The sequence below is a fragment of the Xylona heveae genome (genome assembly GCF_001619985.1).
Source record: "Xylona heveae TC161 unplaced genomic scaffold L228scaffold_7, whole genome shotgun sequence".
NCBI classification, from domain to species: domain Eukaryota; kingdom Fungi; phylum Ascomycota; class Xylonomycetes; order Xylonales; family Xylonaceae; genus Xylona; species Xylona heveae.
Window position 1 is genome coordinate 1,196,666 of NW_017264199.1, and position 13,797 is coordinate 1,210,462.

Genomic DNA, 13,797 nt, shown 5'->3' on the forward strand with positions numbered 1-13,797 from the left:
AGACGTCCCCTCGGTCGTGTGGTCCCTCCGATTACCCCAGCAATCCAATGTCTCATCAAGCTATCATTCCCTCCAAGGCTCCACCATAACACCCCACCTGACTTATATCATTGATCACCATCCTGATCACCATGGTCCAGCTCGTTTGGCCGGTGTGAGACTGGACGGATGCTTATACAACTCCGACTTTACACCTTTCATCTCGAACCGTCTCACTGTTTCCGCTTCGTGCCCTCTCTCGGGAAATGCCGTGGTTGAGGAGCTCTTGATAGCCTCAGCAACCTTGGAACGATAAGGACCTTCAGGTCTCAGCCTTCAAGATGATGGCTTCAAATTTGCTGTCTCGGCTGCTGCCTTCTGCGGCGGGCTCGCCATCCGTCTACGAAACATTAAGGCAGCAAGACCATGCCTCTGACGGTTCAGACATCGAGGAGCGTGCAGGAATGGCCCTCGACGAACAGAATCTAGACGAACCGTTCCACGATTATGACCTAGAGCATGCCCTAGCTGATGCCACCGAGAGTCAAGTTACCACTGAAAGCACTGCTTTTCCCAAGGATTATCGCGGCAGAAGTACGACATCACCGCAAGCCGGCCCTTCCAAAGGCCCATTGGGACGGGGCATTAGTCGACCGAAATGGATGAAAGGTTCTCCACGGGGGCTCGATGCGGAAGAACCAGATGATGATGTGCCCCAGTCTCTACTGATTGAAGGGGGTGATGCAGCCCGACCTACTGCCCTTGGCAATAGTCCCAGCCGCAGAGCACATATTACACTTGCGGACCCTCCGGTACCTGGTCTGCCAACCCGTGAGGCTCGAAAACAGTGGGAGACTACTCGGACACAGCAACAACTACATCCGGATATGCAGATTCCTCGGGCTAGAAGACAACCTACAGTGCCAGCAGGCGCTGGACTTATGGCTGCAAACCCCAAGGAGAAAGCCATGTGGATGTGGGCCAACGTGGAAGATCTTGACAACTTTCTGAAGGATGTTTATGACTATTTTCTTGGCAATGGTATTTGGTGCATTATGCTTAGCAGGGCACTTAATCTCTTGTATGATGACAAGACTAAATATCAAATTTTTTTCATGGAAACTGATTGCATCCTAGGACACTAGCATTCGTCGTTGGTTTTAGCACATTTTTAACCATGTGTATAGACTATAAGAGCATCCCTCAAAGCAGGAGTATGTCGCAAATTACAATAGCAAAGTGCACGAAGAAGTAAGTCGCGGTCCATGGATGGATGATGTGGAACAAAACCCCCCACTGACAAGTCGTCTAGCATGTCCGGTTCGGCCAACTTTTTACTTTGGCTGTTCTCCCTTTTCTGGATAGGAAAGCTCTTCCAATATATTCTTGATATCCGTCGCTTGCGTTATATTCAAAATTTCTATCATTACCTTCTGGATATACCGGATTCGGACATTCAGACGATCTCGTGGCAAGAAGTAGTCGCACGCCTTATGGCACTTCGGGACTCGAATCCTACAACTGCTCAGGCCATGCACCCACATCATCGCAAATTCATTGGCAGCCAGTCGAAGCAACGTATGGATGCGCATGACATTGCAAATCGTTTGATGCGCAAGGAAAACTATTTGATTGCTCTGTTCAACAAGGATATCCTTGACCTGACACTTCCCATTCCCTTCTTAAGGGACCGACCTCTGTTCTCAAAAACTCTAGAGTGGAATCTCAACCTTTGCATTTTAGATTTTGTGTTCAATGAGCGAGGTCAGCTACGCCCGCTATTTTTGAAGGATACCCATCGTCGTGCGCTCAGTGAAGGGTTACGCCGCCGGTTTCTCTTTGCAGGTATCATGAATGTCATTTGCGCCCCTTTTATTATCACGTACTTTATGATGCTTTACTTTTTCCGTTATTTTAATGTGAGTCCCCGCAAAATGATGAAATTTTGGTCATGGTTGTTCCTAGATCTAACGGCCCGATATAGGAATATAAGAAGAATCCGGCCCAAATCGGCTCGCGCCAGTATACGCCTCTGGCTGAGTGGAAATTCCGAGAATTTAACGAGCTGTGGCATATTTTCCAAAGGCGTATCAACATGTCCTATCCCTTTGCGTCTCGCTACATTGATCAATTCCCCAAGGATAAGACCATCCAGCTGAGCCGGTTCGTTGCGTTCGTTGCCGGTGCCATCACTTCAATATTAGCTCTAATAACTCTCATTGATCCGGAGTTATTCCTTGATTTTGAGATTACTCCGAAGCGAACCGTCATCTTCTACCTCACCTTGTTTGGAGGTATTTGGGCCGTTGCCCGGGGCGCTATCCCAGAAGACAATCTTGTGTTCGATCCCGAATTCGCTCTCAATAATGTCATAGAGTATACGCACTACGTTCCGGCACAATGGCAAGGACGTCTCCACAGCGATGATGTTCGCAAGGAGTTTTCCATGCTTTATCAGATGAAGGTGGTCATATTCCTGGAGGAGCTGATGAGCATCATCTTCACTCCCTTTGTTTTATGGTTCAGTCTGCCTAAGTGCAGCGACCGCGTGGTAGATTTCTTCCGCGAATTTACAGTCCACGTGGACGGTCTGGGCTATGTGTGTTCATTTGCCGTTTTCGATTTTCAAAAGGGGCCCCACGACCCAGGGCGTCCTCGTCAGCAACCAACTGATGGTCAGCATGGCCTTCGGGACGATTATTTCTCTACCAAGGATGGCAAGATGTTGGCTTCATACTATGGGTTTTTGGATAATTATGCCGGCAATCCTCGTCCTGGCGCCCCTCATGGCAGCACCGGAACAAAACGTTCTTTCCATCCACCGCCCGCATTTCCAGGGCTCATGTCACCCCTGCTTGCAGCGGAAATGAGTGGAGCCGCCAACGGCCGGCCTCCGCGATCTGCAACGCGCCCTGGCACCGCGGGCACTAGCGGAAGGGGACCACCACGGACGCCCAAGTTTGCGCCGGCGGGTATGACTGCATCCCCTATGCCGTCGATACTCCTGGATCCGCATCATCAGCCATCCGCTTCTGGCTTCCGAACCGTCCCTCGGCATGGCACGCAGTCTCGATATCGCACTTCGCGACATCCGCTAACGGAGCCAATTCAGGACGCAGAAGAAGGGCCATCTGACAGCCTCGAGCGTCGTGGCGGAGTCACGTCCAGCGGATCGGCCGGTGGTCTTGCGACAGAGAGTAATCTCGGAGAGTCCTGGAAGACGACTCGTGCCGGGACCGGCGAGGTGGATGAAGGCGAGGGTGAAGAGGCTGAGGCGCTTGCAGGCGATAAGGGTGCTGGTGTTTTGGGTCTCATTTATCAGTTCCAGAAAGCTCAGACAGAAGGCAGAGGGACGGGCGTCAATATTTGACCTGGACTGGACGCGTCACTCGAATTACAAATTATCATTTCTTGCATGGTGTTTTTCTGTATTGGGAGTTCTACTCTTTCCCTACCGATTGTCTATTGATGGATTATAGACGTGGTAAATGCATCCACACGATCGATGCCGGTCGTCATGATTATTAGCGTTCACGTTAATCAGTACAGCAGCAGCAGAGTGTTATCTTAGACCTGGTATACGAGCATTAAGAGAAGAAATACCATGACTTTTACCGTGACATGCCGTCAAGTATTATGAGCACGAGGTGAGCTGGCTATGGAAACCCGAACCTTGTGATAATCTGAGCAGCACAACAACGAGCTACAGGATCCTTTAATTGCTCATAAACCTGCCTGATGAAGCATACAATTGGTTCATCAATGGGTTAGAAATAGGTGTCGGTACTTTCCTCGGTCCTCGGAGGCATAGAGCATGGACCGAGGGAAGACATTAGCGAAAGGCCGAAAGTCGGCGAGACGGGCACCTCCGCGGGAGATGCCCATGCGCGAAATCTCGAGTAGGGTTACGTACAGAGTACCGTAGTGGAGGATTTGGTGTGGGGGGCGACACAGGTTGAGCGAGTTTATCAGATCCGTGGGTAAGACGTACACGTTGATGAGCTTATCCGTCATGAGGCGTCCAACCCCCGACTAGAAGCCGTTCCAGGGAAATTTGGATAACAAATTGATAAACAGTGGTATTGACAAAAAGTGAAAGATTCTCATTCGGGGAAAAGAGGAGAACACGTCGCCTTTGTTGCTCCTCGGCCGAGCATATGTCAGCATGTTTGTCCCTATTGAGACAAGGTTCGGCCGAGAAACGGACAGCTCGTGAATGAATAATTTTCTGATGGCGAAGATGACGAGAGCGATAAGTTGAGGGAAAATAAGAAATGATGATTGACACTGGCCAAAGGGAATGTAATATGACATTGACCAGCAGGGTAGACCGGGAACGAGAAAAAAAAAGAGGGTCGAGAATGCCATGACTGACTAAAACACGACGAGCGCGTGGCTGCGACGAACTTTGGACCCCCGGCCCGTCGACACCAGGGCTCTTCCGGGAAGGTCTCTAGTAACAAGGCAAGATGGGAAGGTGGAAATTAACACAGTCACCGGTGGGCCGGAGCTACCTTAGGTATTTATCTAACACTTCTCCTTTGGAGTAAACAATTATCCATTTATCAGATAAAATTTCGTTCCCAATCGACCCGGATTAAGGCATGTGGATGATAAAACTGCGACGGTGGGAGTATCAGCCTCTTAATCAGTGAAACTACTGGCTTACAGTACAATAACCAATGCATACGGAGTAAACCCAGCAAAGGCTTCCGCTGTAGCGTATCCAGAGAGGTCGGAACGACCACTGTAATCAGTTAGGTCCAGCGGAAGATTCGGATCTGATTTGGCCCCAGAATCTTCGCTGCCTCCACCACAGCTAGTAATCAATTAGCGTAGGATCCACTGAGTTTAGTTAAGATTCGCTTAAGCGAGTTTCCCTCTGGTTGTAGCGAATGTCAGTTAGCGGGCAGTCAGCGTGGGCTGGGAGAGAAAAGAAAGGGCTTGGCCTTCTCCTTTTGAGCTTGGTCGCTCTTTTTTTTCTGTGGCCGCCCGCCTGCATCCGCCGTCCATCGGATCGGCATCTCCCATGTAAACTTGGGACCCTAAGCACCGCAGAACTTCTAATCCGGCCCCCGACACAGAGGAAAGAAGAGAAAGAGAGAAACAATCTAATCTTCTCTATCATCACCACCACCATCAATCACCAACTCACACTTCTTTCTCTCTCCCCTCCTCAATTCTACACAAGAAAAAATAATTTCAAACCCAACGAAACCCTTCACCTACCGATAATACGCTGCAGAGCAACTTCCATTTTCACATCGTCTTTTTCTTGCGCTTCGCTATCAAACCGTCAACCTGTCGCCCCTTCAAGAGCTTACTGCAGGTCCTCCTGCTGTCTCGCTGCCGGTCACCATGGCCACTCACGTTCACGATCCCATTCCGATTGAGGAATTTGAGTATGAAAATATTCTCTTGCTTTGAATGTTTTCGCTCCATTGTGTACTAACCCTGAGCCAGCTATGAGGGTCTACCGCCCAATTTTTCGCTCGGTGCAAATATGATAGCTGGTGCTTTTGCGGGTATCATGGTAAGGCCTTTCTGCCTCCGCAGCGATACGCAATGAATTCGGAGAAACTGACAATCTGTCTTGTAGGAACATTCTGTCATGTACCCCATTGACTTGTTGAAGGTATGACGATTTAGAACAAATCTGCGCTATCAATGATCCCAGCTGCTAAACCGACTTGTGCTGCGATAGACACGAATGCAGGTGGTCAATCCTTCTCCGACCGCCGTCTACACCGGTCTCACCAATGCGGTCGCCCAAATTTCAAGACTTGAGGGATTTCGGTCGCTTTGGAAGGGCATTTCTAGTGTTGTAGTGGGCGCTGGTACGTGTTGCAGGAGTCAAAGCGTCATGACCCCGTGGCATCTGTGGAACCTCTGTTGGGCTGACATGTCAATATAGGCCCTGCGCATGCCGTCTATTTCGCCACTTATGAGGCTGTCAAGCATGCCATGGGTGGTAACGAAGGCGATGAACATCATCCATTGGCCGCTGGTGAGTGCTACGCCGGGAACTCGTCATCGTGATAGCTTTTGTTGTCCTAACATCTCTATAGCGACGAGCGGTGCTTGCGCGACCATTTCATCAGATGCTCTTATGAACCCTTTTGATGGTGAGCTTCTTCCGGTTCAGTCGCTGAGGAAATTCGTCCCCCAATTGACCCAAATGTGATAGTCATCAAACAACGCATGCAGCTCCACGGCGCCGCATATCGCACCATCGCTCATTGCGCCAAGTCGGTCTATAGGACAGAGGGTTTCAAGGCCTTTTATGTTTCCTACCCCACCACCCTCTGCATGACAGTGCCTTTCACCGCCGCCCAGTTCACCGCATACGAGTCGTTGTCCAAGGTCATGAACCCTTCAAAGGCTTACGATCCGGTCACACACTGCGTGGCTGGTGGTTTGGCCGGTGGTTTCGCGGCCGGTATCACGACGCCGCTCGACGTGATCAAGACATTGTTGCAAACAAAGGGAACGGCGACTGATGTCGAGATTCGAAATGCCCGGGGTCTCTTTGAAGCCGCCGCCATCATCAATCGCCGTGACGGATTCCGAGGATTCTTCCGAGGCTTGAAGCCCAGAATCATCACTACCATGCCAAGCACGGCCATTTGTTGGTAAGTATCGAGCAATGTTGACCGGGAAAAGCGCACGGGCTAAAGAAACATCCACAGGTCTGCATACGAAATGGCCAAGGCCTACTTCATCCGTCAACAAGCCGAAATATAGTCTTTTCTAGAGGCTTTCTTTCGTTTGGGGCTGGCGCATTTCCATCTCTCAATTCTTTCCTCTGGTTGCCATTTTCCATCTATTTTCTCACGCAAGCATCTACTGTCATCAGCGAGGGCGGAGTAAATCTCCCCCGGACCCATCTACGCTGCGCTTATCACTTGTCGATCTTGCATCAAAAAGCCTGTGCTTCTGGTCTTGCCGTTTTATTCGACCGTTTCTCAGCATCATATCATCGATCCTCGTACTGTTGTTTTTTATCCTCACTTGCTTACCGCCCGCAATATCAGCTTTTGGCGGCGCGCGTGCGCGCGAGGACCGGTTTCCTTGTCGCACGCTTTTCAAATGCTCCATGGTGCTGCGCAAGTGACCGCCTGCTAGAAGTATCATTGCGCCAGGGCTGGCCTTCTATTCTCAACTGTATCTTGTTTATCTGATAGAATGGCGGGGATTCCATTATTTCGTGTCTTTCATTTCACCATCTCAAATGGAGGCGACGGAGTCTGGGTGGACTGATTTTTCCTCAACTTTTTCTCTTTTCCTATTCCGCGGTGGGGGAAGTGGCAGGCGGGTGGGCAGGAGACCCGACCAAAATGGCTACGTGGATCTCTTGGCCATGTTCACGGGGAGTGCTCTCTCTTGCTGCCATTCCAACATCTCACTGTCCTTGTTCAAAAGACAAAGTCTTGGCTGATTGCGCGCGAGGTTGCGGTTGTAATTTTGAATCTGCTTCCAACGAATAATCAAGCGGGGCGTTTGTCTAGTTTTCATATTTCACACCATGATCATCATAATTGTCGACAATATGACCTGGCAGGTCATTTCTCTTTATTCATGTATAAATAGCACAAGATATTATCTCTTCCATCTGGCTGTTTGGGCGAAGCACGCCTGAATTTCTATCTGAGATTGGTAGACGGTTAGGCCATGAAGAAAAACAAAGAAATCCGATCATTTAGCAAGAAATGGACACTTCGATATGGTCGACGTAGTATCGTGCACTATATCTGTCATATGCGTCATGTATAGTGAAGCCATGTCAAGAGTATCTAGCTCTAAACGGGAACAGCTACGCCTTACGCACGTTGCGAGTAGGCGGAGCGGAGCGGCGGAGAAAGGAGATGCATGTTGACATGAGAATTATTTTGTGAGGCGCAGCAGACTGGTGATTTTACCGGGGTTCTTTTGCTGTCGCAACTTTTACTGTCGTGGTAGTATAAAGTGTGGCGAATGCTAACCGCGAAATGGTCGCCTTCTGGGCAGCATGAGAGTGTACGTAGTAATTACCAGAGGCAGCCTTGGTGGACGGCTTATGACGACAGTCGAGTTTCTACTTTAGTCGGAATTGGCTGACTCGTGTGATTCGGCCACGGTCATGGCCGATTTGGGAAGTCACGACCAACCACTGTTTCTACTCAATTTGTCTACAATCCTCTTCTTTCTATATGCTCACAGGTTAACTACAGAAGTGTTCCTTCCTTTTTGTTAATGAGGACGCAAATTTCAAATTCTCCCTTGTCTTTTTTTTTTGTCCTTTCGTCCAGTAGAGCTGGACAATACTCCCCCGCAATTGTGTGTTATACTGACCGCATCCTCAAACGCGAATGTCAGTCTGCGGGGCAGTGCATTTGTCTGAATAAACAACACCTTGCCACGAAATTACTCCCGACGGGAAGTCGCTTATACTTGATTACGACGCTATCCGAAGCTTATATGTCTTAAGGGATTGCGGATTCCACACGCCCGGCAGAAGAACTGAAGACAATCGATAAGAGGAAAGAACGACAGACAAACCCTCGCAACAAGAAAAGGGTCGACCATCGACCAAAGAACGCCCCAGGGGACCACAAAGAACCTGCGTGGAGGGGCACAGTTCACGAAGTTGCGGTTCTCCGATCCAAGAATAAATGCTAGGAATTCCTGGTTGAGGTTCTGAAGTGGGAATCACATATTATCGGGCCGCAATACTCCGTGCCTGGCTATGACTTGAGACGAAGGGCCGATACCCACGATATTTTCTATATGCTTGGCGGACGGGACCGAGAACGCTTCCCTCCTTTGCATCGATGATGCGCAATAAGACATTGTCTTCTATGCAGAAGACATATGATGACTGCTATTTAATATGTTCAACAGCGGTCTATTATGAAGGACAGGTGCGTGCACGGGTCACCGTTGATGATAATACAGGGCTTTCCAGCCAGGCGCACAAACATGCTTACAGTCTTTGTAGGGAAATGAAGCAGAGGCTCTCCGTTCCTGGAGGAATGCCCTAGATCAAATTTACTATCATAATGCATATCGCGTACCGCCAACTTATCAGCCAAGATCCGAGACTGAAAAGGCACTGCAGGAATCACTGCGCGACATGGAGCTCCAGTGCAAAGAACGTGTCGACCTTCTGGAAGCTCTTCGACAAAGCCGTGCAGAGGCAAAAAAGGACAACAATAGCAGTGCCTCGAGCGGCAGCCCATTCCTAAAACGAGCGGGACGAGTCACTCCGCCAGAGCGACCTACTCGTCCGGTGGAAACAATAGGGGAAGGGACCGTGCCGACAGTGACATATTCTCAATTGTCCAAGCCGGTGATACCGTCAATGCAAAAGTCACGGCCAGCCTATATAAAGCGAGACTCTGGGAGCGACACGTCACCGCCGATGAGTAGGACGCATTCAGGCAACTCTGTCCATCGGCTGTCTACTTCGGCCGCTATTACTACAAAGTCTTCACGGACTCCCAGTCCAGATAAGAGGTTGGGTGGAGGAATGCCGATGACGCTGAGGACAGGAAAACAGAAGAGATCCTCAAGGTCGCCCAAAGGTAGCGATCCGCAGCCGGACCGTCCAGTGGCAGCAGCAAAAGCTGCAACGCAAGCGTGGGGCTCAATCTTTGGCAGAAGGAGCAGTGATAAAGTTGCTCAAACTTTGGGAAGCCTTGGTGGCAGCGATACGAGCGTCAATACTTTGCAACGCAACAGTGTGAGCGGATCCACTTTGGACGACGGGCGGACGTATGGGGGGTATACGAGTTCCGGTGAACTGTATCTGCCACGGCAAAAAACCCCACCGCAGGTCCAGCCACCAAAGGAGCGTGACTATTCTGCCGGTCATGGTCGTTTGGGACCACCCACACCATACTTTTCGTATCCAAATTGGCAGCAACAATCTTCACCGCCGGCAGCCGCACTTCCGCGACGACACTCGGGGGATTCAGTTCGAAGCAAGCCGCCACCGCCACCGCCGCGCATCATTAAAGAAAAGCAAACACTCTCTCCTAGACCTGTAACTCTGCCAATTAGACCATTAACCGAACCACCAAGTCAATCACCGCATTCCTCTCATGACGCTTCTTCGTATCCATCATACCGCAAAGAATATCAACCAACGCGGCCTGTGGTCAAAAAGAAACCGCCGCCGTTACCACCGCCGTCACACGCGTCGAAACCTGCCCGTTTACAAGACACTCCCAGCTCCTCCACCACATCGTCACCTAATATCGCCCGCCAACGGTCGCCGCAGCGGAAATCTGGCGTTGCCGCGCCGTCAACTGTGAAGTCTAGGAAGCCTGTGTCTATTATAACAAATCCGACAACGCCAAATGCACGGCGTTACCGAAAAGCAGCACCACATGGATTCGACTTTGCCGGCAGCAGCGAGGAGAGCAATGGAAGCGAAGTAGAATATGATCCACACACCCGGACCCTACGCCGCAAGCAAAGGGAGGACCCAATCCTGGCTGGATCGCCAGTTACACCAACCTCGGACATTTCTCGAAACGGTGATGAGAATACACCACCCGAATCGCCAGCGACGAGAGCATACAATAAACGCGTTGAACGAGTAATGAAGAACCTGCCCAAGGGTATTGACGAGACGGCTGCCAAGCAAATCTTCAACGAAATTGTCATTCAAGGCGACGAAGTACATTGGGACGACGTGGCCGGCCTTGACGTGGCCAAGAGCGCACTCAAAGAAGCCGTCGTCTACCCTTTTCTCCGGCCCGATCTATTCATGGGACTGCGCGAACCTGCACGCGGTATGCTCCTGTTTGGACCCCCGGGGACAGGCAAAACGATGCTGGCCCGCGCCGTTGCTACCGAATCCAAATCGACATTCTTCTCCATTTCGGCAAGCAGTCTGACGAGCAAATACCTCGGAGAGTCTGAAAAATTGGTGCGCGCACTATTCGCACTCGCCAAGGCTCTCGCGCCATCTATCATCTTTGTCGACGAAATCGATTCGCTCTTGTCCTCACGCTCAGGATCCGGCGAACACGAAGCCACACAGCGCATCAAGACGGAGTTTCTCATTCAGTGGTCCGATCTCGCCCGCGCGGCGGCAGGTCGTGAACAGAGCGATAAAGAAAAGCTGAAAGGCGATGCCTCCCGCGTCCTCGTTCTCGCGGCGACGAACCTCCCCTGGGCTATTGATGAGGCAGCGCGTCGCCGGTTCGTGAGACGACAGTATATCCCGCTCCCCGAAGGCCATGTCCGCGCCCTGCAACTCAAAACGCTGCTCAGTCACCAGAAGCATAGTCTGAGCGATACGGATATTGATTGCCTGGTTGAGCGGACAGAGGGTATGAGTTCTCATTTCCCTAGATTTACAATGACAGTATGCTAATACGGTGCAAAGGCTTCTCCGGATCAGACATTACTGCACTGGCCAAGGACGCGGCAATGGGACCGCTGCGCGCGCTCGGCGAGGCCCTGCTGCACATGTCCATGGACCAGATTCGGCCGATTGAATTGCGCGACTTCGACGCAAGTCTGACGAATATCAGACCGAGCGTGAGCAAGGCCGGGCTGAAGAAGTTTGAGGAATGGGCAAGAGAGTTTGGCGAACGGGGGGGTTAGCCTCTTAGGTCCCATTTTCTCGTTTCACTCTATCTTCTGTCGTGTCGTCAACACAATCATGTCGTATTGTCGGGGGTTTAGTGTGTTGGTGTGAGGGAGAGGGCTCTTGTTCCTCTTGATTCTTTCTGTCCTCCCTTTTCTTTTTTCCGTTGCCGTTTCCGTTTCTGACGGATTCGTGGGTTTTGTATGACTCCTCTTTTAGTATTATTATACCTCTTTGTTTATTTCTTCCTTTTCTTTTTCCTTTTTACTTTTTTGCCGTCTCGCATTGTGTCTCTTCGGTGCTTGGTTGGTAGTGGTCTGATGCGGCATGTTTCAGTATCAGTGTCAGTGTCAATATCTGTAACAGTAACAGGATCACTTTCAGTTTCTGTATCAATGTCAGATCAGTGCCAGTTTCAGAATCAGTAACGCACTGCCAACTATCGTTATAACGCGGTACTGTTGTATGGCTACCCAGTATACACCTAGCTAGCTAGTATGCCATGATATGAATTATCCGCACTTGATTGAGGTGTGGACTACATTCAGGACTACATTTAGTACTACATTTAGGACTACAGATACTCATGGATATACCCCCCAGATTACTTTACCCCCGGCGTTCAGAGTTTCGTATGAAATCATGGTTCAGACCCGCATAGTTCAGATCCGCATGGTTCAAGATGTACATGGTATTCAAATTCTACATGGTTCAAATTCCGCATGGCTTAAAATCCGTGTGGTGTTGGTGGTGGTGTAAGACAAGTACAAAGTAATTGTCAGAAGACAAGTCAAAAGACAAGACATGCAAAGCAGCAAAGCCCTGGGTCATACCTGCTGTCATACCTTTGTACCTTTGTACATTATATAAGGTACCTAGATGTCATGGCTCATGATTCATACACGTGTAGAATAGTAGTGGAATATGTTTGGATCTATAGTACACTATATGTACATTCACAAAGCCTTTAAAAAAAACAAGCTAAATAAATAAGAAAAAAGGAAATAATACTGAATAATAGACTTTGAATGATTTCAGAAGCGGAAGAGGAAGGAAAAATATATGACGGGTACAAAGCAAGGAAGAAAGAACAAGAAGATGTGATGAGGCAGAACTACTTGGAATTAAAAAAACCAGGAAAAACTACATGGAATAAACTAAAGACAAGCCAGGACGAACTGAAGAAACAGTACAAGAGTACTATGAAATGCGCTCAAGGTCTTCCTGGTTACGCATCGCCTTATCCGCATCGCGGTTCAGACTCTGGTCTCGGCGTCGCTGGACTTGGGATTTCTCCTGCGGGCCTCGCGCGCCCGAGGCGATCGCGCCGGGTGCGCCAGACGCAGTGGTTCCCTCGGAGGCGTACGGACTCGTGATGCTCTCCGCTTGTGCTTTTGCTTCTGCGGCCTCGAGGGCCTCGAGGATCTTGCTCTCAGAGGGACCCGATGAGGCATCAGGCGTGTACGTCCAGCCGGGCGTGTTCACTTCATTGGGCGTCGACGCGGACAAGCGCCGGCGTTCAGCTCGCCGAGCCAGTTTCGCGTGGCGCTTGGCTTCGAGTTGTCTCTGGCGCTTGGCTTCAGAGGGCACGTGCGGCCGAGACCTGAGCGTGTCGCCAAAGGGAGCGATGATGGCGGTCACGACGTGCCGGACTTGTTTCGACACGCGGAATCCCGCGGCGATGCGCACAATGTCGCCTTCCCGGGTCGAGTTGTTGGGGTCGCGGACGAGATAGTGCGTTGGTTTGGAGAAGAACTGTGGTATGATATTAGTAAGATGGCCAGTTTATGTTAAGGTTTAAGGTTATAGGTATTGGGTCATGAGGTGTTTGGATATTGTAAAGTGATATGAAAGAAGGCGGGAAGAAAGGAAGGAATAGTAGAGGATTGAACGAACCTTGCGGATGTGATTGTTCCAATTCTGCTGGGCGATGCGGACCTTGACAGTCTTCATCATCTTGCCCGCGGACACAACTACGCCGGTTGCATTTGGTCCTGCCATTTTTTCCCTTGATATATTCTTCTACAACCTCGTCTTTTCGGTCTGTAATGCTTGATGGAAATGTCCCGATTGGTCACTGCCAATTGCCCTTTATCTGGCCTTGAGATTCGATTGTATATCCCTTCTTTGTGACCAGCAATTGCTTAGTTGCTTCACTTGCTAACGAGACCTGTGTCTGTGTCTAGCAAATGGGTTGGGATCACGCCGTGCGAGTCGTCGAAAGAGATGATAGATGG

General features: G+C 50.1%; 4 protein-coding genes across 4 annotated transcripts; 3 read left to right on the forward strand and 1 right to left on the reverse strand.

The window, feature by feature from the left end:
- The first annotated feature begins 53 nt into the window (after positions 1–53).
- On the forward strand, positions 54–3,588 carry L228DRAFT_283994 (autophagy-related protein 9). The gene is made up of 4 exons (XM_018336173.1): positions 54–1,060; positions 1,117–1,230; positions 1,292–1,898; positions 1,964–3,588. The coding sequence occupies exons 1-4, from the start codon at positions 321–323 to the stop codon at positions 3,347–3,349; spliced, it is 2,847 nt and encodes a 948-aa protein (XP_018187426.1). The 5' UTR covers positions 54–320; the 3' UTR covers positions 3,350–3,588.
- A 1,640-nt stretch (positions 3,589–5,228) lies between these two features.
- Positions 5,229–6,777, forward strand: L228DRAFT_161979 (mitochondrial RNA splicing protein). Its single transcript, XM_018329400.1, has 8 exons — positions 5,229–5,381; positions 5,443–5,512; positions 5,579–5,614; positions 5,684–5,816; positions 5,894–5,986; positions 6,048–6,104; positions 6,167–6,611; positions 6,669–6,777. The coding sequence occupies exons 1-8, from the start codon at positions 5,338–5,340 to the stop codon at positions 6,721–6,723; spliced, it is 933 nt and encodes a 310-aa protein (XP_018187427.1). The 5' UTR covers positions 5,229–5,337; the 3' UTR covers positions 6,724–6,777.
- Positions 6,778–10,564: 3,787 nt separating this feature from the next.
- Positions 10,565–11,577, forward strand: L228DRAFT_253589 (AAA-domain-containing protein; the record flags this gene model as incomplete). The annotated part of the gene is made up of 2 exons (XM_018333759.1): positions 10,565–11,300; positions 11,357–11,577. The coding sequence occupies 2 exons, from the start codon at positions 10,565–10,567 to the stop codon at positions 11,575–11,577; spliced, it is 957 nt and encodes a 318-aa protein (XP_018187428.1).
- A 1,183-nt stretch (positions 11,578–12,760) lies between these two features.
- Positions 12,761–13,561, reverse strand: L228DRAFT_239806 (nucleic acid-binding protein; the record flags this gene model as incomplete). Its single annotated transcript, XM_018331179.1, has 2 exons — positions 12,761–13,315; positions 13,457–13,561. 2 exons carry the CDS (start codon positions 13,559–13,561, stop codon positions 12,761–12,763), a joined length of 660 nt encoding a protein of 219 aa, XP_018187429.1.
- Positions 13,562–13,797: the final 236 nt, after the last annotated feature.

Coding starts and splice junctions, on each gene's coding strand:
- L228DRAFT_283994 (XM_018336173.1), top strand. CDS start 321: ATGATGGCTTCAAATTTGCTGTCTCGGCTGCTGCCTTCTGCGGCGGGC. Junction 1,231..1,291: donor ATAGCAAAGTGCACGAAGAA/GTAAGTCGCGGT, acceptor CAAGTCGTCTAG/CATGTCCGGTTCGGCCAACT. Junction 1,899..1,963: donor ACTTTTTCCGTTATTTTAAT/GTGAGTCCCCGC, acceptor GGCCCGATATAG/GAATATAAGAAGAATCCGGC.
- L228DRAFT_161979 (XM_018329400.1), top strand. CDS start 5,338: ATGGCCACTCACGTTCACGATCCCATTCCGATTGAGGAATTTGA. Junction 5,987..6,047: donor ACATCATCCATTGGCCGCTG/GTGAGTGCTACG, acceptor ACATCTCTATAG/CGACGAGCGGTGCTTGCGCG. Junction 6,612..6,668: donor CCAAGCACGGCCATTTGTTG/GTAAGTATCGAG, acceptor AAACATCCACAG/GTCTGCATACGAAATGGCCA.